The sequence below is a fragment of the Convolutriloba macropyga genome, unplaced genomic scaffold (genome assembly GCF_964194025.1).
Source record: "Convolutriloba macropyga unplaced genomic scaffold, txConMacr16.3 SCAFFOLD_2943, whole genome shotgun sequence".
Lineage (NCBI taxonomy): Eukaryota > Metazoa > Xenacoelomorpha > Acoela > Convolutidae > Convolutriloba > Convolutriloba macropyga.
Window position 1 is genome coordinate 4,593 of NW_027449248.1, and position 26,338 is coordinate 30,930.

Sequence of the window (26,338 nt, forward strand, 5' to 3'; positions counted from 1 at the left end):
TGTTTTAGGATGAAAAATTAAGCCAACTTTTGGTCGGTTCCGTTCTATTTTTTCAACGCACTCTAAATTTTACCTCAAATTATTGACTATAAAAATCGTAATTGAGAAATTTTTTACGCGGTGGCAACCAGCTGTTCAAACTCTCTTGGTTCCTATTAATTTTTCTACCATTTGGACGTTTTTGAACGATTCATACTTGATTGCAACTCTGATGACACTTCATTTGAGTTGGATAAATTTTTTCTTACCCATTTTCAAGTTTTCGACAAGAGAATTTCGGAAGACCTAAATGACTCGTAAAATGAATTTTTATGCAAAAGTTATCAAGAGAAAAGTCTAGAAAACAATCATAGAAACTTTTAACAAGTGTGAAGATTGCGTGGAAAGTGAAACACAATCAACTATTCGCACTTGAAAAATGAGCAAAAACTTACAATTTGGAATTTTTCTAGACACTAAATTGGTTTTTTTGAACAAATATGCAAACAAAAAAATATTGAGATCTGTTTTTTTATTGTACTGAGAGTTCATTTTGATAATTTTTAATAAACTGGGATGCAAGATTTTGGAATGGCCGCGTTTTTGCATTTTTTCACAACAATCTTGTTTTCTTTCAATGTCTTCAAAGCCCGCAAAAAAGATTTATATTTCTTCTAAAATATGGCATTTTTGGTTCCCTCGTAGACAAAATCTTTGGATACCCGGAACATCAAACAATATCAGGAAAAAAACATTGAGTAAAAAATTATGCCAAAGCGGCCAAGAGATAGATTTTAGCCGGTACCCATATTTCGGAGCTATTTTTTTGACACCATTTTTCTCGCTTTCTAGGCAATGTTGGAACTTCTGATTTTGAGATCGTTGTTGTAGTACTAAAATATGCCCACATGCCAAATTTCAGGTTTATTCGATCATTTTTCAACTTTTGCCTTTCTTTGATTCTTGTGACTTCATCGCGCACTCGATGAGGTCAACCCGAAATAATAAACCTAAATTTGAGTCGTTTCTGAGAATCATTTGAAGCAACTTCATAAGAACAAAAAGTCGACAACTTAGTCATACAGGACAGGAACAAAAAGAAAATTTTGAAAAAAGTTATTTTTCGTGGAGAAATTACGTTTTAATGTTCCCTTACTGTCTGGCCGCGAAAAAATTCCTACTCCTATAGATCAATATCTGAACAAATATTGCACCTAGAGGGATTTAAAAAAATGTTCCGAAAACTAGAGTTCAATTTCTGACTCCCTATGTAATAAAAACAGGGTTTCATGTGGTGGAAGACCAAAAAAAACAGCTTTGAACAAAAAACGAATTGAAATTTCAAGTAACAATAACTCCTCGAGTATTGATGGGTTTTTAGGGCCATTTCCGTCATTAGCTACTTTGACATGGAATTCATCAACAAATGTATATATTTGAACGTAATAATCAAAATTCGCCGGCTGCAGACGATTTTTAGAATCCGGGGACGCCCTACCCAAATTCAAGTTGGCTGCAGTAGTAGTAGTAGTAGTAGTAGTAGTAGTAGTAGTAGTAGTAGTAGTAGTAGTAGTAGTAGTAGTGGTAGTAGTAGTTCAGGCTGCTGCAATGCACGGGTTGAAGCACCCTTGTTGATCGTTATAAAAGAGATAGTTTCGAAATGGGGTTACAGTTTTTGCACAGGCAGCAAATTCTCCAAGTGCACATGTCAATTTCGTCAAAACTTCTAAAAAAGAATTTCCAATAAATGTCGCTGATTCGATATTTTATATTTTTGTTGTCTGTAAGGTCTGTCTGTTTGTTGACAATATTATAGAGATAGGCTGTTCTCGAACAGAAATTTTTGTCGCTTTTGAATAATCGTTTTTTCGTTAGTTTTATTTCACATTTCGCGCCTTGTCTCGTCCGATTATTGTTGTTGAAATGCATATACTTTTCTATGGCAATGTTGTATTTATTGTTTATGAGATCACATAGTAGTAATAAGCTGTGAAGTTCGAAGTAAAAAGTTAAAGGTAGAATTTTCAGTTTGATTAAACGCTCCTTATATGTGAGAGAAGAACCTATTATCCATTTCGTCGCACTTTTTTGGATTCTTTCGATGAGTACTAGATCGCATTTAGACGGATACCACACTTGGCAGGCGTAGGATATAATTGGTACAATGTAACCCGTGTATGCGTTTAATTTAACTTGAGGGAGAGTTCTGTGGTGAAGATTTCTTCTGAGGTACCAAAGTGCTTTAAGAGTTTTGGAGGCTCGTGTGCTTGCGTTTTGATGCCAAGTGAGGTTATCACAAACTTGTATTCCGAGATCTTTTTGATGAGACGAGATGTTGACAGTTTCATTTTTTATTGTAAAGAGTGACTTTTTCTTGAAACAGAGGATCTTGCATTTGTTTTCATGGAGGCGCATTTCGTTGTTATTGCACCATTCATTTAATTACTGGAGATCAGTTTGAAATTCATGTTTGTTATTAGAGAGCAATTTTGCATAACCGTAGGTTTGACTGTATTTTTTGTGGTAAATCCTTTATGTAGACGAGAAAAAGTAGTGGCCCCAGGACTGAACCTTGCAGTACGCCGCTAGTGACGTCACGAAGGCTCGACGTTGAGGTTCCAATGCGAACACGTTGTTTTCTGTCGTCACAGTAGTTGGCTATTAATCTGAGCGCTTTTCCCCCGATCCCTGATTCCGACAGTTTTGCAACAACGCGTTGGTGGGTTACTGTATCAAACGCTTTCTGGAAATCTAGGTAGAAAACGAAAAGTTCATCATGTGCAATTGAGTCGACTTCTTTGTACAGTTGGTCTAGAAAGCATAACATTTGAATAATTGCTGAACGTTGAGGCCGAAAACCAAACTGGGAATCCGGAAGTGTTCCTTTAACGTGCTCGTAGAGTTTGTTGAAAATAAGTTTCTCGAAAACTTTTGAGAGGCAACATAGGCAATTAATTGGTCTATACATTTTGATTGCGGCTTTATCGCCCTCTTTGTGTATTGGTGTCATGTCACTTTGTTTCCAATATACCTGGAATTTACCTTTGTTAATGAATGTTTGAAAAAGTAGAAGTAAGGATCTGCTTATTGTTTTTGATAGATTTTTCAGAAACAGGTTACTTATATCATCAGGGCCGTTGGCTTTACTAAAATCAAGTTTGTTTTGTATACTTTCAATTTCTTTTTCTGAAATATCAAAGCGATTAAGCTCATTTTCTTCAAAATTGAACTGGTTCGCAACATTTGATATTTTTGAATTGAAAACACTCTGGAAAAATATATTGAACAACTTGGATTTCTCTTCATTGGTGTTAGCAGTTTGTTCATTTAGGTGCATCTCGCTTGGGAATGGTGTGACTTTTTTAATTGATCGTAAATATTTTTGAATAACGCTGAACTAACGTGTTGCGAAAATCTCGCTTTCATAGATGACTTGATCGTTTTTACAAAGTGTGTTGACTTTTTCTTCGAGACAATCTATTTTTTTTAGTGTGCTTGGAGCAGGACTTGGATGGGCAATTGCTTTTCGTTTCAAAGTTGATAGTTTTTTCATTTCATGGGATGTGCTTTTTGACACCCACGGGGGGAGCTGTGATCTGTGCTGAGTTACTCTTGGGACATTTTGATCGAAAAGGCGATTGAACCATTCATACCACTGTTTAAGAAGTTCGTCAACGTTACTGTAACAATAGGGGTTAAATGGGTTTTTTTAGATGTTGCAGTTGAATTTAATCCAATCTATTCTTTTGTAAGCGTATTTTGGTCTGCAGCGATCGGTCGCTTGATCGTAGTTGCATTCGTATCGTGTTATGTAAGCGTAATGATCTGAGCATTTTTTGTTGTTGAGGGCATAGTTATTACTAATTTTGGTTTCGATTTTCGAATTGTGGTTCGTTTGTTAGGAAGACATCTAGCTGTTTTTTATAGCCCAAAAGGTCAGTGAAGTTTAGCATTTGTTGAAAATTTTCATCTACGAAATAGTTGAGCCAGGTGTTGTCAAGTTCATCTGGTGACGACATTTGTTTCCAGTCAGTGGTTGAGAAGTTGAGATCTCCTGTAATGATGATTGATTTTGGCTTTGTTTTCTTCTCTGAAAACTTTAGCGTTTGTGTGAGGTCTTCAAACTTCTGCTTACTTCTGCTTACTTCTTCAAACTTCTGCTTACTGACAAGATGCTTCCAATTTTTCAAGACAGGTCAAGATCATGCAGGCTTTTATCAAAATGTATCAAGTTTTGTTTATTTTCAGCTGCTGACGCCAACACTCTTCAAAAGCCAAATTTTTATTAAGTCTATGTGTTCTGTTATATTTATGTCCAATGTGCAGTGTACATGCCAGGTCTTGTGAAATTTCTGGATTCCACTGGCTTCTGTGGTTTCCTGCATCTTCTCAACCAACATGAGAGTCAGGACAAGATAACATTAACATGTGTTCTACATAAAGCTAAGAATTAACGTTCAAAAACGCATGCTTTGCGTTATTGTCTCGACTTTTGTTCTTTTCAAGATCCTTTCATCAGTTTTTGTTGTAGTTACTATTGAAAATGTGACTTTGAAATATCAGACTAGACTTTTGTTTCTCTTATTTTAATTTTCCTTTTTATAGATTAAAGATTACAGATTTATAATAGATTTTAAATTTATAGATTATAGATTTAAAATCTGCTCACTGACTCAAACGAAAGCTAGTGAGTTTCTTAGACTAGCTGGAATGGGTTGAAATTATTCGAATGATGACGCTCCTTAGAACAAATTTGAATCTTGCTGATCAGTCTAATAAGTAAAATTGGATTAATCTATAAGAAGGTTATAAGAGAAAGATGTGTCCCTGACAAGACCGATGATTGTAGACGTTGTTTTGATCAAACATGTCCCTCATCTTGTTCGACTTAATTCCAAAACGAATTCTCTTCATTGCTGTGACACAAATTGTTTGATCGATTTTATTTGGTTGTGTATTTTTACCATATGTTATTTGAACAATACTTGTTCACCGCAAATCGTGTCATGGTAAATATCATTTTCCTATTAAGAAGTCAAAGCAATCAAGGTGAGTCCTTGAACCATGGTCATGTTTTAAGTTCTCAAACATTAAACCATTGGTTACATTTAAATGATGAATACTCATTTTGTGTTACTCTTTGTTGTGACAATTATTTTTGATGTATGTCTAAAAGTACTATGCACTGATGAAAATCATTACAGAGACCATGGTGAACGACAATCCCTAGACTTTGTGATTCCCAGTCAGTTCAAAGGGCAGCCACGGCAATGCCAGCGCTACAGGCAAGTACCCTAGTGCAGAAGGCTGGACAAAATTTTGTAAAAATAAATGCTCGGCATGTTCGGTTTTCAAAGTTAATAAATTGGCGATGTGTTTCATTGGTATGTTTGGTTATGAACGTAAGAAAACGTCGGTTTGTTCAGTTTTGAACGTAGGAAAGCTTCGGTATGTTTGGCTTTGATAGCTTTGGTCTGAATGGAATTGTCGATAGCTTAGGTTCCCTACCAATTAAAAAAAATATAGAGCTCTGGGCTGCTCGAAACATCAATTTTATTAAAACTAAAACCCGGTATACACCACAGCCTCATTTTTTATGCCTTGAGTTGGGCTTGCCCGAGATGCTGTACGGTTCGACCGCGCTCATAGTCTGGACAAAGTTTCGGTCGCGCCCTCCGGCTTCCCCATACCTGAGTTTTGTCTGTTTGGTTTGGCCCATAACCATTGTGGTATGTTCGGTCTGGTTCATTCCTACAGTTCCACCTGTTGTATAATATTTTTATTTAGACCTTTTAAGTCAGAAATAAACTTTTTCAGGTGCCTAATACCAGGTTCGATGTGTCAGAGGGAACAATAGGTGAAACTTTTTAGTTACTGGAGATAAATTAACGGGTCGAGATTTGTGGGTACATTTTTGCAAGAACTGCGGTGAATTCGGTGAATGCGGTGAATTGACGTAAGAAATGCGGTGATTGCGGTGAATGCGGTGGAAATAATAATTCACCGCATTTCACCGCATTTCTTACAAAATTCAATTCACCGCATCGACATTTGTGGCACATTAATACAAGAAATGCGGTAAATGCGGTGAAAACAATTTACCGCATTGCTTACAAAAATTCATCGAGAAATTTACCGCATTTGTTTGCCAACGTTTATTGAATCTGATTTCTAAATTCACACGAAACATCAAAAAATTAGGTGACAAATGGAGCAGTGGAATAAAAAAAATGTAGATGTTAAAAAAACAAACAAGATCAAAAATTGCTTAACTTTTTTCAAAACTTGTTACCTCGAACACACCGAGCACGATAATTAAGTTTTCACGAAACAAAAATTCTTTTGTACAAGAAATTATGCTAGCGAACTTATTAGTAAGTTTTTGGAAATTTTATTTATGCCACTGCTGTTCTATGACAATGACTTTAGCGACGTGTAATTTTGACATGAAATGCAATACTAACTAAACAGATATCCCAATGACCAAAAAAACTCCGTCGAATCTTGACAGTAAACAACTAGTAAAACTCAAACCTTGCTCAGTTTGATGGTGTAGGAGAGCATTGCTAAAAGGAATATTTGCAAAACAAAAAATCTGAAATTTGTTGTAGTTTTTGTCAAACATTTTGTTTTTTAATTCGTAAAACCACAGTGTTTTTGTCGTAGCTTGCAGTTGATGTTCTGCGAGGGGTGAAGCTCTAAAAACCGCTCTTAACACCATGAATTTATGTGCCTTTAACAGTTCCGCTGATTCGCATACTTAGAGATCAGTAAACCGTAAGGCTCTAAACCTAATGCCTTCCGGGCTTTACTTGTTATTCCATTTTGTGGGAAGAAACTGTAGATAAACAGATGCTTTAGAAGTTTTCGGGGCGGTGTTGAAAAGTGCGAGGGGGGCAAGTGAGGTGAGAGTTGGGGAGTGGGGGGGTGAGATTGGGGTTATGTGGTCAGATTAAGAGAGATGGGGCCAAATTCTAAGAACCGGCCTTTACATCATGATTTTTTGTGTCTCTTTAGCAGTTGTTCGCTGAATCGCATGCTTAGAGACTTGTAAACCTTAATGCTCTACGAGAAACTAATGTGCTCCGAGTTTTGATAGCAAAAAGTCAAATGGTGAGACAAACAAACGATTGAGGAAAAAATTGGTAATTTGAAAAACCGCAAAAATTACCAGTTGGAGTAAAAATAATTGCTGCACACTTCGTTCGGGAGCTATGAATTTTTGTTGTGCACGTTTTGTAAATTTATGAAAAAAAAAAATGCGAGAGATGGAGGAAACAGTTTCCGGATCTATTATGTTCCCCCTAGCTTTTAGTGTGCATTTTTTGTCTGTACCCGGGGACCCTCGTGCTATTTTTTTTATAGTGATGTGCTTTATAACAACACATATTGTAATTGAGACATGAAAAACACAGGGGGGGGGGGGGGGGGGGGGGTGAAACAGTAGATTCCCCAGTTGTTTAATAGCTAGCTTAATTAAAACAGTTGTGTTTTAGCAATTATTTCTGCATTCACCGGTATTATACATCTAGAGGTAGCGCCAACAGAACAGAAAGGATACCTCTGGCCACTGATGATGCAGACTTCGGAGAGCTGATTAAATACGAATTCGAGCAGTACAATATGTTCTCATTCCATGAAGTTGACGGCTCCACAGAAAGCTAGTCTTCAATTTTTGAATACTGATTAATGTCTCTATTAGACAACTGCTTCTTGACTAATCGAGTTAATAATGAATTACAACGAGGTGGCAGGTAGAGTGAAGCCATTAATAAAGAGTGTCAAAAGCAGTCTCTAATTATATGTTAGAACATAAATCTTAGTCGCTGTACGTACTTTATTGCATTAAATTTCTTTAGAGGCCCAAAGCCGGCTTTTCCTTCGAATGCTTGGAGTGGTGTAGCTGATAGGAAGGCCTTAATTCAAGGTTAAAAGGTCATTTTTAGGAGTTTTTGAGCGCAAAATGTTGCAACTTTTCACGTTTTTGGGTATTCGTCTGGTTTTTTATTTGATCAGTTTTAAAGTGAGGCTTGTCAAAGTTGATGATGGTCTTTTGCAAGATATAATTTCTATTTATGACCATTTTATGAGCTGGATGTTTTCGTACTGTAAACATAAACATTCAAAATGATAGTATTTTCAGAATTTTTTTGAGTTTTTTTTCAGCCTCGGTGGCCAGGTAACCTCCTCTTGGATTTGATAATGAGTTACTATATGGTTTTTGTTGGTAATGAAATGGTTTTCAAGTTTTTAACATCACGAATTTTAGCAATTTTTTGAAAAAACTCGCAAAATATCTCATGTTTTTTAAAAAAAAAAACTTTGTTGTGTTTACAATTTCTCCGGCCCCAGGGCTATAAAACTTTCTTTATTGCCTGATAGTAGGTAAATGCATTGTTTCTAGTGGCAATGGAGAGATTTTCAACATTTTACGATAACGAATATAAGCATTTTTTTAAAAACTTAAATTTTTTCAATTTTTGTAAGTTTTTCTCTTTTTCCGCTTTTTCCAGCTCTATGGGCCAAGGAACCTTCTCTAAAATCTTACAAGTTACTGCATAGTTTCTAGTGGTAATGGAATTGTTTGTAACATTGTCCTATCAAAAACTTACAACAATTTCTTGATAAAATTTGCTTTTTTTCAAACTTTTGGACAATTACTGTAATTATTCTAGTTTATTGATCCTTATGGGCCAGAGAAATCTTTTTTAGATTTTACAATGGGTTATGATTTTTTGGAAAAAAAGTAAACGGTTCTCTGAAGATATTAGTATCAGGAACTTGTGCAACATTTCTATATAATTTGCAATTGTTTTAAATTTCTTCTGAAAACTTTCGTTGTTTACTGAGTTTATCAGTCATTAAGGGCCAAACAAAATTTTTACGTCTGGCAAATGTGCTACTGGACAAACTCGAGTAACAAAAAACGGTTTTGAACATTTTGCAATATGGCTGTTGATATTGCAAAAATTTGGAAACTTTCAATACATTTTGCATTTTTTATTTTTAAAAATATTTCTCCAGCTCCTCTATCTTTAAATGGTCAAAAATCCCCTCCATGGCTAACGCATTCCTTGATAGGTATATTTTTTCTAAAATCATTTTTGGCTTTTTTGGGTAAAAGCTTCAAATATTTTAGCAATAATTATATTTTTGCTTAATTTGTTTGAATTTTTAGTTTCTCAAATTTTTAGACTGTTTATCTTTTTGGCTGGCATTGTTCAATTGATCACATGGTCAAAAACAAAAAATTAAATTTTTCATTCAATTCTTTAGATTGTTTTTCAGGACTTGTCCTCTGCTATGATTATTGTTTTTGTTAGTGTTTTCACAAATTTTTCATTGTTTTTGATCTTTTAAAACGAAATAAACAGGCAGCACCAAGTGCATAAGTTCCATTAGAGGCCAAAAATTTGCTTTAGTAGTGTTTCTAACTGCTTAGAGTGTTGCAGTTGTTGGGAAGGCCTTATTCCATGGTGAAATGGTCATTTTTGGGTGTCTTTGAGGCCAAAGGTACCTACCCACTCCCTTGAATAAAAAGATTGATGTTCTGATTTTGGTAAGTTAAGGAAGGAGATTATAATGCACGACCTTTCGTCTATTAAAAACCTAAAATTGATTTACTTTTGGTGTGAAAGCTAGTTTTGAATTAATTTTTTCGTAGAAAAAACGTTAATTCGAACGAAAATTACGGTAAAAGTGAACAAAAGTGAACCAAATATCCAGTGTTCACATGAAACTTTGAACCTCGATAACTCCTCGAAAAAAAAACGAAATTCAAAAAAATCTTATTAATTTCGAATTCTACGCTGGACGAGCTTTTTAATGATACCACGCACATTTCTCTACGATGAATATATCGGTCGGCCAAAATTCATGGAACAAAAAAAACCCATTTGAGTATATAGTTCCTCCCACCCACAAGTGGGATCGGAACAAATATGGCACTGGGTCTGGGAGTTGCAAATAAAATGCACCCACTAAGCTGGGGGCACAAACGGAAAAGATCCCAATAATCTTTCACTTCGTCAAGTGACTTTTTCACGCACGTCTTCTTGATTTTTGAGTGAATTCAATTGCTCTCACACTGAAAAAAAAGTATTCTGTTGAAACAAAACCGTTTTTCAGAGATGCAAGCTAATTCATGACTTTGCCGAGTTAAGGAATCAGACGAAGGAGAACGGGGTTCTAAACCTACTTTGGTCTGATGTTTTCGCTCCCATAAAGAAAACTTTACGCTCTGTCTGACATTCGAGAGCAATTTTTCGTGGAAGAGACCCCACAATTGTTCAGTGTAATTCATGTGTTCGATAATGTTATCCAATAAGCGATCGGAAATGAAATCAGAAACACATCACACATGGTTGTAAATTAAGCACAATCAACAACTGCGTTTCGGCGCTCATTATTATGGTTTCATGAAACGGTGCACCGTATATGTTGGCACTGATCCAATTTGTTAACAACTTTATTTGTCGAGAATCAGTTGTTTAATATATACTTGTCGAAATTGAATTATAGCATAATTTTTGTTGCCAGATATAGCAAAACAAAATCGTTCAAATTAAAGTGGAAAGAGGAGAGAGGTAATCATTTGGTGCAGCGAGACGCTGTAGCTTATCTATTAAGTTAATTTTCTAGATGCTACCATTAAACCAAAATCCTAGGAGCTCGTATGTCTTAGCGCCCTGTCATGACAGTGTTTGTGGTCGAGTGGTGGTTATAGGCCCAATGGGTCTTAAGATTTTCACTCTAATTTATTTCGAGAATCAAAAAGTAAATATACATCAAGTTTTACACCAGCATATTAAAATGAAAGGAAATTTTAAGCCTATTTAAGTATCTTTGATTGGAAGCCAAGTGGTATATATGCAAATGACATTGCACTCCAATCCCGGGTCGAAGTTTTTTTACTGAAAACTGTAAGAAATGCGCTTACAGCCGCTGAAAGAGAACATTTTCAGCGGATAAATCTTACATAACTATCCATTTAATGTGCTGACTTTTTTTCCACATTTTTTACATATTTTCAGCATTTGTCAACACGATAAGTGGATAATTATGTTTGATTTTTCCGCTTTAATTTTTTTCTTCACCATCTGTCAGTGCCTGTCAGCGCTCTTTGGGCATGAGTCGAGCAAAAGTCTTTTCATAAGTATGTTTTTCTGGAAATTCGGATTTTTGAAAACTGGTTTCTGCTCATACAGAAGCAGCACAGGAGCAAAACTAAGTAGCATTGCTCCAAAGCAGTCCAGGTAGCTTAAGTCTAATTGTCTTCGTTCCGTTACCCATCATGAAAATGTGACTGTTTTCATTTGCTCTCCTTTCCAGAAATATGATATATCTTTCTTTGAAAAAAAAACGCATACTTCTAATTGTTGACTGGATCTTCACGATTGCAAAAGGAGAGTGAATGCTGAGTACATTATAGGCAATAGTTAGCAATAAAAGCGCATGTAAAATGTTTATGTAACAAATGTGCTGAAAGCACTTTTCTTTTTCCCGAAATGCTGAAATTATTCAAGAATTGTGTTAAAATTCTCATGATTAATTTATGCAAGGAATGTGTCGAAGAATATATTACATTTTTTGTTAAAAAATGTGCTGGAATTTTGTACGGATTGTGCTCAAAGCGCTGCTTTCAGATTCTTGTAATCGCTAAAATTATGTAAAGAGATGTGCCGTAATATGCGATGAATGTTTGTCAAAAGGAGTTGACAGTTGATGAAGATAATTTTATTCAGCAGGATCAGCGCCTAAAATTAAACTTTCAACACAATCCTTACTAATCCCTACTTTGTTCAGTACTTTCAGCGCATTTATTACAAATTGTTCTTCTTACATCCACTCATATCTCGACCAAGAACTCTATCCATCTAATTTCAAATACCTAATAATTCCAGATGGCACGAACAATAGTTTAAACATGTACAATTTAGTTTTGCGTGAACGGCATTTTGAAACAAATATTTTCCTTCGGGTTGTGTTGGCATTAAAGCAAAAAAATATCGATAATTTTGACCATAAAACATCTGGAATTTGTTTTTTTTTAGTTGAGATAACCTTGTGGGGAGTTTGAAATTAGAATTTTGATGATGCTGCTAAAATATCGTGTATCAATGTATGCTTAACAATCTGTTTTGACGAAAACGTCTTATCATTGAATATTTATTATGTGACGCTGTGACGCATTGACCTCATATATAAAAAAAAGTAGTGGTTGAACAACAAATTTGCAATAAAAGAAAAATCCACTACTAAAAAATTTCTATGAGCTTAATTGGAACGACTAAAACTTTTCTCAACTAGTGTAACGGCTGCTCTCCTATCAAAGTCAAGGAAAACTTTACACCGCCCAGTTCGTTTCAGCGGTTTCAAATCTGTCCGGATATTGTGTTTTTGCAGTTAACTTTGTGAACTGTATTATCCGCTATACAGTAGATTACCGATGCATTACTTGTTGGTCAATTACTCCTGCTAACTAATCGCTCAGCTTTGCTGAAACACAAACTTGTTTCTCTAAGAATAACAAAATAATTCAAATTGAAACAATCAAATTTTTGTTGAGTTTTTCGTTAATAACTCAAGTTATAATTCGAAATTGCAAAATCCCCTATGTTCAGCTCTAGGTAACTGTCCTAGCTACTGGTTAGAGCAAATAATTTCTATCTCCGATGTCTTGATTTTTTCGGAGACTTTTTCCCGATAATCAAAGTTAACAAATGTAACAATTTTTGCACTTTGTGTTTTTCAGCGCACTCAATTGCTCAATATCGCAATCAGTGGCTACGCTAGGCTTCGTTAAAGCCAGTAAGAGAAACTGACTTTATGTTTCGCACAAAGTTTCTCTTACTTAGGAACTTCGCTCCTCAGAAAGAAACTTTTGAGAATATCAAAGTTAATTCTCTTTTCACAAGTCAAAGTAAAGTTAAAACTGTACAATCACTAATATGATCTACAGAAACAAGACACGATAACAAGTAATTTACCGCTCAAGAAAGTTTGCTTCAATACGCACTGTATGTCAGTTTAATAAGACAAAATTGACGAGTTTCAACTGATTTTTGGTAGTTTTTCAAGCTCCTTTTATGCTGCCAGTCACGTGGATTCACATGTCAAATTCAACTGTTGATTGGTTGTAGATAATAATGTCGACAGAATGTGAAAACTTTTCCATAACATCACTTTTTCAGTTGAAATTGATGTCATGGGAAATTTGTTAACCATGTAGAAGTTTTGTCGAATAATCTGTATCAATAACAGGTTGATTCGCAATCCAATCGCAAAGAATCTGATGCAATATTGTTAAGTCGTAGTATTGTTTTGCTGGTGGTTGATTTAGTTCGAGTTTGAGTTATAGTTTGACTTCATGAATGACGACTGCGTACTATTAATAGTTGCTAAATATAAATGTTGAAGAAATTGAACAAATCCGTATGGCTTCAGTAGAATGTAGCATTAAATTTCGCTGGTCACGCTATTCTAGCTTTAAAGCTTAAAATGACCTTGAAGCGCTATTCAATTTGATTTCTGAGTTGTTAAGCTCAGCCGCAATATCGCCGGTCCTGTTTTCCAACGCGAAAACATCTTTTCCAGGTAGTACTGGGGCGAGCTTTACTACTGGTCTCTCGTACACTCCGTCGTTCGTTTGAACTATAGCTGACCGAATCACACCGTCAGACCCATCGATGGTCTCTGCAACTCAACCCAGATTGTAATATCCACGCTTATCGCTGTTTTCGACCAAGCAAACGAGATCGCCTTCTTTAGGGGTTTCAGTCGCCATAGATCACCATTTTTGCCGATTATTCAGAGTTGGCAGATATTCTTTCCGAAATCTGTCCCATATGAGATTTGCATAGGCTTGAGTTTGTCAAAATAGTTTTCGATGATCAACAAAATCTTCTGCGCATGGTAGATAGGGTAAGCAAACGTTCCTGTTGCCAAGCAAGAAGTGATTGGGGGTCAATGCTTCTAAGTCATTAACATCTGAACTGACTGGAGTCAAAGGTCTTGCGTCCAATGTCTGCTCAACAATACACATCGTTGTTGAAAGAGCGTCCTCGGTGACTGACCTGTTCCCCAACACTGCATACATTGCTTTCTTACAACTTCTCACCAACCGCTCCCATACTCCTCCAAAATGAGGTGCTGCGGGTGGGTTGAACTTCCATCTGATCCCTCGTTGAATTAGATGTTCTTCGATCCCTTCTTTGTTCCATGCCTCAACATACTCCACAAACTCTCTTTCAGCTCCAACAAAATTTGTCCCATTGTCGCTGATGATCGTATTCGGTTTGCCTCTTCGAGCGATAAATCTCATTATTGCATTGAGACAACTATCAGTGTCCAACTTAGGTACCACTTCTATATGCACCGCTCTCATAGTTAGACAAGTAAAGAGACAACACCATCGCTCTTCATTTCTTCGCCCAATCTTCACAATGAAAGGACCAAAAAAGTCGATTCCAACATTTGGAAAAGTTGTTGAAGCATCTAACCGCTCTTCGGGTAGATCTGCCATTACTGGTGCTATCGTTTGCGCTCTGCCCGTTCTGCAGGTAACGCACTTGTTCTTAATTGATCTTAAGGCGTTTCGTATGCCTAGGATCCACATCTTCCGCTGAAGAATGTTTCTCACATGCACAGTGCCTTCGTGTTTATTGTCCTTGTGCTCGTTTCGCAAGAATAATTCAACCGCGTGATGTTTCCAATGCAGCAAAATTGGATGCTTTGCATTGAAGTCCAATTGACTTTTGCCTATTCTGCCTTTGGCTCAACTAAGTTTTTCTTCATCTAGGAATGGTGAGAACTGTAGGATTTTGCTGCCTCTTGGAATTTCCTTTTCAGCTTTGAGAGATTTCATCTCTTCACCAAACTGTTCTTGTTGTAGTAGCTTGAAGATTGTTGCTTTTGCTTTTCTTCTTTCATCGATGCTGACTATGAATGTTGCTGGTTTGTCTTTGTTCAATGCTCGCTGTACGTATGCCACTGTATTTACTAGTCTGTTAAAATTACTGAATCGTTCCCACTGAATAACAGCTTTCTTTTCTTCAGCCTGTATCATGAAGACTGATGAGGGCATATTCTCTTCATCTGATGCAAAGACTAGGTTCACCTGCTCTGGCCATTCACTTTCTGGTCGCTTCAACCAGGCCGGCCCAGTGAACCACTCACTTCTCTTGAGTTCTCCAATGTGGATTGCTCTGGTGCCGATGTCCGCTGGGTTGTTGATACCGCTCACATGTTTCTACTGTAAAACATCGGTTGTATCTAGTATCTCAGCCACTCGATTGGCCACAAACGCTTGTTGTTTACAATGGGAACTGTGTATCCACTGCAATACCGTAGTTGAGTCTGACCAAAAACTGCAACTATTTATCTTTATTTCATGTTCCTTGATTATCTGTTCTTTCAACCTCACTGCCATGACTGCCGCTTGCAAATCCAATCGCGGTACTGAAAGATGCCTCATCGGTGCCACTCTGAATTTTCCAATGACAAATGCTAAGTCAGCTGAGTATTCTTTTGGTTGTGAGCGTAGATAAGCCACTGCACACATCGTGTCTTCAGATGCGTCAGCAAACACATGAAGCTCAGTTTTATCCCTCTCTCTGTTGAAGTATCTTCTATCGATGCTTGTTTCAGCCACTATTGGAAGTTGTTCTTTCCATCTCAGGAATTCTTCTTCTTCACTAGGCTCCACTTCGTTGTCCCAATGTTGTCCATTCTTAGTCCAGATACCTTTCAGGAGTCGTCTCATGTGAACACTGAACGGAGCAAACAATCCGATCGGGTTGAATACCGAAGATACCAGTGACAGAATCTTCCTCTGGGTTATAGGGGTTTCCACTTCGTTGTTGGTACCTCTACACACTTGAAGACTATCATCAGTAACAGTCCATTGTAGCCCTAGCACTGAGGACCCCTCCGTAGTAGGTTCCACTTCGACTTGCTTCGTGTTGCTGATTGACTTCAAGTCGTTTGGGATTGCTTTGGTAACTGCATCGTTCTTGCTTATCCACTTCTTCAGTTCAAATCCATGTCGTGAGAGAAGAGGTTGTAGTTGGTTGAAGACTACAATTGCTTCTTCCGGGGTTTCTACTGATTTAAGGAAATCGTCCATGTAGAAGTTGTTTTGTATTGCCTTTGCTGCAATCGGATACTCCTTTTCGTTGTCCAGTCCCACTCGCTTGAGAGCGTAGTTTGCACAAGTTAGAGAACTCTTAGCTCCAAAAACGTGACGCTGATATTCGTATATCTGAACAGGTTCGTTGGTTCTTGGACGCCATAAAATTCTCAAGCAACTTCTATCCTGTTCGGGAACTTGCACTTGCACTTCGGGAACTTGCACTTATCCCTCTCTTTGTTGAAGTATCTTCTATCTTGTCAGCTGTCAGGGCTATTGGTCCTTCACGGAATCTGAATATTGTTCCAATCAACCCATGTAGCAGATTAGGTCCTGCTAGTAGCTTATCATTTAGGCATACTTCTTTGTACTTTGAGGCAGCATTGCAAACACGTCTTACTTTGCCAGGCTTGTTCGGGTTTAGCACTGGATGGTGTGGCAAATACCATTCTTTCCCGAAGGTGCCTTTCACTTCGGACTCGTCCAATATCTTTACGAATCCCTTTTCTACATCTGTATCTATTGACTGTTGATACAACTTCTTCAGGTTTGGGTCCCTTTGGAATTTTCGCTCCAGTGAGTAAAGCTGATCCAGGGCTGAGCTGTAGTTGTTCGGTAGGTTTGGCTCTGGTTCACTCCACAGCATTCCCACTTCGTACCGCTCGCCTGTGAACTTCGTCGTACTCTCTAGCATCTTCTGTGCCTGCAGTTCCTTCTTTGACTGACTGACGACGTTGATTTTGGAAGCATAGGTTTCTATGTCCCACCAGGTTTGAATATTCTCAGCCACTTTCACATCTTCTGTGAAGGCGAAATGACAAACATTTTGTCTTCTTTTGCCCGTCATGGGTCCACTGACTACCCATCCTAGCTCTGTTAGAACGGCGAAAGGTTCACTTCGTGTTTCTATCTTATAGTCCAATGGGCGTTGTAGCTCATAAGCATCTTGACCAAGGATGATGCCAACTTCCATCAAATTGAAGCTTTTGTTAGGTAGAACACTCAAGTGATTGAAGCTTCGCTTCAATTTGTTGTAGTTGTAGTTCGTGTTTCCCAAGGAAATTGACGGGTGTGCAAACGCTTCGATTGAATGCACCTTTGAATGTAGTCCCTTTATTTTTAGAGGAACCTTTTCTGTCTTCAGATCCTTCGTTCCGTGTATGCCAGCTATGTTGAGCGTCCCATCGGTGCCTTGGGCTCGTAACTTCTCTTGCACACTTTGATCGATGAATGAAACCGTTGATCCACTATCGAGGAAAGCATATCTGTTCAGCCTGTTGCCACCGCTCTGTATTGAGACAGGAACTATCTGAAGAAAGCTAGTAATTTCGTTACTCTGGTTGATTGTTGCTGCGCTTACGTTGACTGCGTGATTGCCCTCGTCCATTTGGTTTTCTGAGTGCAGCAATCGGTTGTGCTTTTTGTTGCATCCATTAATGCCGCACGCATTGACTTTACAATCTTTGATTGCATGCCCTTTGCCTAGACATCCGTAACATAAACCTTGCTTCCTCACTGCTGCGTACCGATCATTCACACTCATGTTCTTGAATAGTGGACAGTTCCATATTTTATGAGTGCCATCAGCTAGCGGACAGTGATCACTTTGCGTTTGCTTCGTTTCTTTCACGTTGGAACTTGCACTGAAATTCGACGTTTTCGAGAACCGTTTGTCTCTATTTGTGCTTCTTCGGTCTTCTTCTCTTCGCTCTCCCTTGAAAGCTGAAACCCTTCGTTCACAATTGCTATTCTTGATAGCCATTTTTCAAACATAATCAGATCAGGCCAATCTTCATCTTTATCATCAACATGGAACCACCACTTCTCTTTGAGAACTTGGGGTAGTTTATCTACTGCCATATACAATGACGAGCTTGATTGCAGATCACCAATCTGCTTGTACTCTTTGAGCACATTCAGAAAGTTTGAAACAATAACTGAGAAACTGATCAGACTTGTTGAGTCGTGTGGTTTCACCTGACTTGCTTTGCGAAGACTCTCCAGTTGTGCATCAATGATCACATGAGGCCTTCCGAATTTCCTCTCCAGAATACTCCATGCAGCACCATAGAATTGTCAAGAATAGCCCATTCCAGAGATTGCTGTCCTTGCTTTGCCTGTCAAAAGAGTCTTCAGATGGCTCATCTTCTCTGAGTCTGGTATTGGTCGTTGATCCACTGTAGCAATGAACATACTAGACCACTCCGGCCATTCGAGAGGGTTTCCGTCGAAGTTGTTCAACTTCAGCTTTGGTAGGCTACTGCTACCTGCGTACCCACTGTTTTATCGTAGTAGACCAGCTCGGGGGGAAGCGTTTCGTTCTTCAAAACTTGAGGATCGGTCCCGTGAACTGCGATATCGTGAGAAGTGACTATATCTGTTCACTTCAGGGGTGGCTTCGAAGCGAGCTGTTGATCGTTCTGGCGTTAGAAGGTTGTCGATCCTGCTGGCCCAGTCAGAGACATCTCTCTTCCTGGGGGTCCAGTTGAAGGGTGATTTGTATCGAGCACGAGTTGATTGGGAACGAGCATCATCGTTCTCTCATGCTATTCTCTTCACTTTACGCTCTAGCTCGCGCTCTTCCTCCAGTAGTTGATGCTTGGTTTCCGATTCCTTCATTTGCATTTCCAGCTCTAGCCTCGTTCGCTCAAACTGTGCTTGTTCCAGTCGCATCTTGGTTTCGAATTCGATATCGAATTTCTTCATCCTTTCCTCGCGTCTTTGCTTTGCTGAAGATGTTTCCGAAACATTCTCCGCCTCTTGGCCACTTGCTGTTGCTCCATTTTGCACTGTTTGAGCAACTGGGTTGTCCGTTGGGTAGTTGTTGTTGCACTCGCAGTCATTCACTGCTTGGGTTGCGCTGTTTTGCTCTGCATTCATTGCTGGTTGCTTGCCTTTGCTTATATATGCCAGCCAATGATAGTCCAAATTTGCTTTGCACTTCCTTGCTTCTTTCAGATGTTCTTCAACGAATTTTGCTTGGTAGGGCACAAGCTTGTTTCGACGCTGCAGTTGCTTGGGTATTTCTTCCTCTAGGAGGTGAACAGTCTGTTGATAGAGGACCTTTAGTTTGTTGGGTCGATCTGAATCTTCAATTATTTTGTAGCCAATCCCTGTTTTAGTGTTGACTTCTTCCACTAAATCTTGGAACTTCTTGTCGTACCTTTGGGCTGTTGATTGAAGCTTCTCTTTGTGGGTTGTGATTGGATTTCCTGGTTGTTGTTTGCTTTGCTTATTCCTTGTAAGCGAGGTTAGCTCTTCAACGCTTTTTGTGAATTGCACTCGCACCTTTCGCTATGTCTCACTGGCGTTGCGCAGTTGATTTGTTTGATTCTCTTTGGGGGGTGCCTTCGGCACTCTCTTCATCAGATTGGACAGAAGTTTGCCTTCCACTGTCCGGGTCGGCTGACCAAATGTAAGGGCTACTCTCCTATCAAAGTCAAGGAAAACTTTACACCGCGCAGTTCGTTTCAGCGGTTTCAAATCTGTCCGGATATTGTGTTTTGCAGCTCTAGGTAACTGTCCTAGCTGCTGGTTAGGGCAAATAATATCTATCTCCGATGTCCTAATATTTTCGGAGACTTTTTCCCGATAATCAAAGTTAACAAATGTAACAATTTTTGCACATTTTGCTTTTCAGCGCACTCAATTGCTCAATATCGCAATCAGTGACTACGCTAGGCTTCGTTAAAGCCAGTAAGAGAAACTGACTTTATGCTTTGCACAAAGTTTCTCTTAAAGTTCGTTCCTCAGAAAGAAACTTTTGAGAATATCAAAGTTAATTCCCTTTTCACAAGTCAAAGTAAAGTTAAAACTGTACAATCACTAATATGATCTACAGAAACAAGACACGATAACAAGTAATTTACCGCTCAAAAAAGTGTGCTTCAATACGCACTGTATGTCAGTTTAATAAGAAAAAATTAACGAGTTTCAACTGATTTTTGGTAGTTTTTCGTTTTTCAAGCTCCTTTTATGCTGCTAGTCACGTGGATTTACATGTCAAATTCAACTGTTGATTGGTTGTAGATAATAATGTCGACAGAATGTGAACACTTTTCCATAACATCACTTTTTCAGTGTAAAATTGATGTCATGGGAAATTTGTTAACCATGTAGAAGTTTTGTCGAATATTCTGTATCAATAACAGGTTGATTCGCAATCCAATCGCAAAGAATCTGATGCAATATTGTTAGGTCGTAGTATTGTTTTGCTGGTGGTTGAGGTAGTTCGAATTTGAGTTATAGTTTGACTTCATGAATGCCGATTGCGTACTATTAATAGTTGCTAAATATAAATGTTGAAGAAATTGAACAAATCCGTATGGCTTCAGTAGAATGTAGCATTAAATTTCGCTTGTCACGCTATTCTAGCTTTAAGGCTTAAAATGACCTTGAAGCGCAATTCAATTTGATTTCTGAGTTGTTAAGCTCAGCCGCAATAACTAGAACCTCTATGAGTACAAGTTCTTCAATTATTGAAATTTCAAGGAGCCCTCAAATTGTCAGATTTTAATGGTGATCATTTTGACCTGAACAGTTTATGGGTCGCACAGTTTCCATTTTAATTAATCTTGCCATTAACAGCCACTTACTATATTTCTTACAGTGTGGCGTTTTATGACTTTGCCATAGAAGGACCAAAAATTCCCAAATAATGGAAATTTCGACTTCTCAGTTTTCACTTAACGTTATTTTGTGTCCTAAGTTCAACACTTCGTCACTAAAAAACGAAGATTTCGGATTTTACCACTATTTTAAAAATCAGTCTTTCTTTCTTTTCAAGAAAGTATTATTACTACAACTTTTCATTGACACCATAATAGGAAGTCGCAGTTCTATTACTTTTAGAATTAAACGTTTCAGCCCAGGATCAATTTTGTCCATATGAAATAAATCCAAATTGGGATAAGTCAATGCATCAGAAGTCAGCCATATTTTTCTTTTAACACCAAATAGTAATGAGACATGATACATGTGATACTAAATGAAGTCACAGATAACTTCTGGCGTATATCAAGAACTGCTCAACAGTATGAGATGTGCATTTAGATACTCAAACTGACTTCTGCCAAATTTCATATCCTTGCGTAAAACGCGCAATTTTTGGCTACGAATTTATGAAGTTCTGACATTTAAATTTTTTAACTACAGACTTTGGGCATTGCGAAAATTGCATGAACAACTGATTTTAGATCTTTTCCGTTTGTGTTCCCAGCTTAGCTGGTGCATATTATTGCACCACCCCCCCCCCCTCCAGACACATGCAATATTTATACATAATTAGTTACTATGTAATGACACGTGCACTTTATTGGGGGGAAGTCTTAGAATCAATCTTGTTTAAATATTGCAATCATTGATAACTGGCTTTTTTAAGGGCCTACTGGAATCCAAGTTTTCAGTAAATCCAATCGCATTTAAATCTTTGTATATTTTAAGCTTTTTTCAACCTTTGTACATTGTAGGGGCGTGCTTTGTTAACTTATATTTAATCGTCTAAAATGATTTTTAAGTCTGCCAGCCACTTCCCCTGAAAGTAAGTTTATCTACCTTTAATGTTTTTTTACTTTATCATTTTAATTGATATGTTTTTCCTAGCCACTTTCTTTAAACGTAAGTTTCCGTGATTCAGGTTATGTTAAATTACAGGATGCTGTATTTATCAAACATTTGCCTACATGAAATATGGACAAGCCAACGGACTCTCGCCAGTGGATTACTATCAAAGATTAACCAACTTCTCAAATGAGGGCAAGAAACTTGTTTTTATTCAGGTTAGCACAAATTTGCTTATTCTAGCTGAAAATCCTTGTCATAATTGGGCGGTTGTCTTGCAAGATCTTTCAAGATTCTCGCAAGAATCTTGCAAGATTACGCATCATCTATCAACATTACGCATCGTCCGATTTGCAGGTCTTGCAAGATAACCGCCCATTTTGCAAGAATAATGCAAGATAACCGTCATTCAAGAACCGCTAGAAACACGCCACTTACTGCATGGGCTTCTTTAGCTTCTTTTTAGTTTCTAACTAAGCAATAAGACTGGGCCTATTCTCTAGCCTCCAAAAAGAGACACTAAATTTGCTAAAGGTAACTGAGGCATATATACGAACATCAAAATGTACAAAAAGGACACAAAAAAGGATGGGATTTTAGAGCCGCAAAAGTAAGCTACCACAAACACGTAACTGAGAGCACTAGCAATCTACCAGAACATGAAAAGGGCTCAAAAAAAAGGTGAGGTTGAAGTTCAAACCAGAGGGAGCGAAAGAGAAGAGGGTTGGGGTTATACGCGCTGAACTCACAAACAAAACAAACCCATCGCCATATTTTTCCGAAAACAATATTTGAATTTTGTTTCAGAGAAGTTATCAACGGTAAAGTAGATATGAAACTCTCTGTTATGGCCCGAGAGAAAAAGTGATTGAAGTCGAAAAAATTTTGCAACCCGAATTTTTTGCTTTTAAGGGGTCTTTTCCGTTTGTGCCACCAGTAGATTATGCACCCCAGTCATGATTTGTCCTCATTAGCCACACAAATATTTGATCAATGTTGTATGGGCAATAATATGACAAAATAGCTATGTCTCAGGGGAAAATCCCTCTAGTTGCTATAAAAATCAACTTTTGGATTTTTATGTACTTTCTGGAGTTGTTAGCCTGCACCTATGTCATCCAGGCAGTGTTATGTTCAATTAATTAATAGGAAATTACAGTCCTAGCAAAAGGTATAATCTTGCCCTGCGTAAAACGCTCTTCACGAAAAACAAAACAAGCTAAATGTGGATTCCTTCCGTTTCTCAAAGATAGTTGAACTATAATTAATTTGCAGGACCTTTTCAGTTCGAGCAGCCCTCATGTCTGTGAGTCATATTATTATCACCACGACCCCCACCCCCACGCACGTGCAACAGTTTTACATCGTGACATACTGCGTATTGGTACGCGCTCTGTACCAAGCACAATGTAACAAAATTGGGTTGCAGAAAAGTAGCGCGAAATACACACCGAAGGTCTAAGTCTCCCTAATTTTGCAAAAAAAATTGATTGTTCGACAATGGCGCAAAAGTTGAGTCCTACGAAATTTTGATCAGATGCTGTTTGCGCTAGATCAAGGGTGACTAAAGGTCGCACTCTTCGTTGGTTTAAATGAATGTCTGCCTGATCTGAGGTAATTTCTGTCGGGCACAGACTAATGATGGCCAAATTTCTACCATGGTCTAATCAGAGGTCGCTTGGGTCTGGGTAACCCTCGACAGAAAACGAAGCTCGACCGAAAAAATTTCAGAACAAAAAACTAACCGTCGAACCCCAAAATACTATGAGAAGACTTAAGATTGAAGTTTGTTTCTAGACAACAGTTGGACTTTTGCCAGACCCAATCTACAAGCTAGTCCATTAGAAGCTAAATAGTTTCGCCAGTAGTTTTTGACGACTCTTTATAATTTTTTTATCCAAAGACCCAGAAGGCCACTTTCTTTGACTCCAACTACGAAAATGTCCCATTAAATACTGCTGCTCGAATTCGATTGCGGGGGCTACGATTTCGGGGAACAAAGTAACTATTTCAGCGAATTGCGACGAACAAAACAATTTTTCAGCTGAAAAGGTAGCTCACATTTATTGAATAGGGGTGAAAAAATCCCCTCCTATCAAAGCATAGCACCATAAATTTTGCAGCTTTAACTTTTCAATTTTTGGTCTGGAGTGAATGGCAGGTATTAACTATTAATTTATCCCGGACATCGTAAAAGTTTTTGAAAAAAGAACCAGCAATTTTTTTACCTAGCATAATTTGCTATGATTAAAAATACTTCAGTACTCTTTAAATATAATCTTTAATTATGTTTTTTTTTAAAATTAACTGCATACGTAAAAATTGTGTCTTCATTTTCTCTCATCAACTAATTAATGAGATCTCAGATAGTTTTGATTTCTATGAACGGAAACCGAGTGATACTTACATTTTAGCTTCATGCTCGTCAGCCCGAATTGGCTCAATTTTTTCTTGGCATCTTTATCGCTAGTAGTACAAAACATCACCGTTATAGAATCAAACCCACGGAAACCTAGGCTCAAATCAGAGATAGATAAACTTAGGTAAAGACTCTACAATAACTTGGGGGTGGTGGGCTGATGGTTATAACATTTGGATACTGACGATCCAGTATGCATGATGCTCGACTAAAAGTTTTTCCACGGGAAAATTGAGCCAAGCATATATTTTCATGGATCGAGAATATTCTATTGATTGCACTTCATTGTATGAAATTGGTGTTGATTTTAGTCCAAACATGTGCCCGACTTGTGTCTGAATGTGATCACACACATTGGTTTTGGTCATGGACAACTCAGGATGTATGGTAGACATGGTCATGCATTGGGAATCTTTCTTCATGATACTCAAACATGGCACATTTTTCATCACTTACACGTCAGCAAGTACTTAACATACGAGTGGTTCAAGCACAATGTCATATGTCGTGGACAACCTTGGATTTGTGCGAACTGGCCAAATTAAACCTAATTATTGAAAAATTTCGAAAATTATTGATGCAGGTTTTAATTAGAGGTGTACATAGCCTTTAATTGTTTGTGTGTGTGTGTGCGTGTGTGCGTGTGTGTGTGTGTGCGTGTGTGAGTGTGTGTGTGTGTGTGTGTGTGTGTGTGTGTGTGTGTGTGTGTGTGTGTGTGTGTGTGTGTGTGTGTTTGCTTGACACCCTAGCATAGCAACTAGATGTATTTAAATTGGTTTGGTACCCAATTTACAAGAATAAATTAGTTCAAGAATAAATAAACAAAGCTAATTTATCAGTTAGCAAAAGTAATTAAAGTTTTTGATTTTGTTTCTTTGAAAGACTATTCAAATGTTTCGTAATAATGGCAACATTATGACGCAGAGCTATACCCAAAAATTTCCGCATCAGTAATATTGGCTCGAAAATTAGATACATACAATGAACGAAATTAGGAGACATCCTTTGTATCTTAGTTTTCGCAAAAGGGGTTCCACCAATTTTGCGAAATAAAAGAACATTCAGAACGAAAAGTAGGTTACAAGTCTTGTATCACGATTCCGCTCAATTTAGGTATCTATTATTCGCGCGCATTTTGAGCATGCAATAAGCACTTTAATAAAGATTTAATTGAAGCTTTCAAATCTTTAAAGTGCTTTAAAAACATGCAAGCACAAAAACCGATTTTTTTCCGAAAAAATTCTCGCTTATCAAAGTTGTTGTATATCAACGTGGGACTGGCCGATTTTAATAAGTAGTAATAAATAGTAATAAAGTACTGTAAGTAGTAAAAAAGTAGCAATAAAGTACTACTAATAGTAATAAGTTAGGCTTGATTAAATAAGTAGTATTTAAGTTAGGCTCAATTGCGGATTATATGCAAAATCGAGCTACATTGCGTGCGAAAAATCGATACATAAATGGAGCAGATGGGTGACACGAACCTTGCGGAAAAAAGTTATAAAATTTGTATTTTTTTCGCTGCAAGAATTAGGATACTTTTGCGAACACGGGCTGCTAAATTCCCTTCCATTCTGCCAATTTCTGCTAAAGTAGCTATTTTCCGCAATATTGTTCCATTTTAAATGTATTAACATAGTAAAAACGAACACGAGAAACACGCATAGGGCAGATATGCCCGTGACGATTTGGGTATACCTCTGCATCGTAATGATAATCTTTGGAATCAGTCAACATAAATCAATTTTATATTCATTCTTGATGACGAATTGCAATAACTGTGCAAACCACTTTTACTCTTCTCCTCTCTCTTTGAGTACATATCGGACTTTTTGATCATTACTTAGACAGACAGATCGACAATGAAAGTTTTTAGTTTGGTTTAATTTTTTTCAAAATTGTCAACAATCTTAAATTAGCTGAAAACATTTTTTTCGTTAATTTCTGATGTAATTAATTCCTGCCTGGTTCAGATATTTAACTGTTTCAACCCAGTTTAGTGGGGGAAGAAATACATGCTCAATTGTTTTTGCTTTTTGATCAGTCAATTTTTGCCGATTGATGTACTTATTCATTGTAGAGTTGAGAGTGGTACCTTCAAAAAGCTTCTCAAGCGTAGAATATCAAATATATAGATTTTTTCGAGCTTTTCAGTTGTTTTTGATTTCGTTTCCTTTGCACGAATTTTCATCAATTTGCTTAATAATTGAGAAAAAAATTTGACCAGGACTTTATTGATTTTATGTTTAATG

General features: G+C 37.5%; 1 protein-coding gene across 1 annotated transcript; it reads left to right on the forward strand.

The window, feature by feature from the left end:
- Positions 1-5,059: 5,059 nt before the first annotated feature.
- Positions 5,060-24,956, forward strand: LOC142354900 (uncharacterized). Its single transcript, XM_075407236.1, has 4 exons — positions 5,060-5,264; positions 7,476-7,639; positions 21,761-21,885; positions 24,398-24,956. The coding sequence occupies exons 1-4, from the start codon at positions 5,092-5,094 to the stop codon at positions 24,629-24,631; spliced, it is 696 nt and encodes a 231-aa protein (XP_075263351.1). The 5' UTR covers positions 5,060-5,091; the 3' UTR covers positions 24,632-24,956.
- The last annotated feature ends 1,382 nt before the right edge of the window (positions 24,957-26,338 follow it).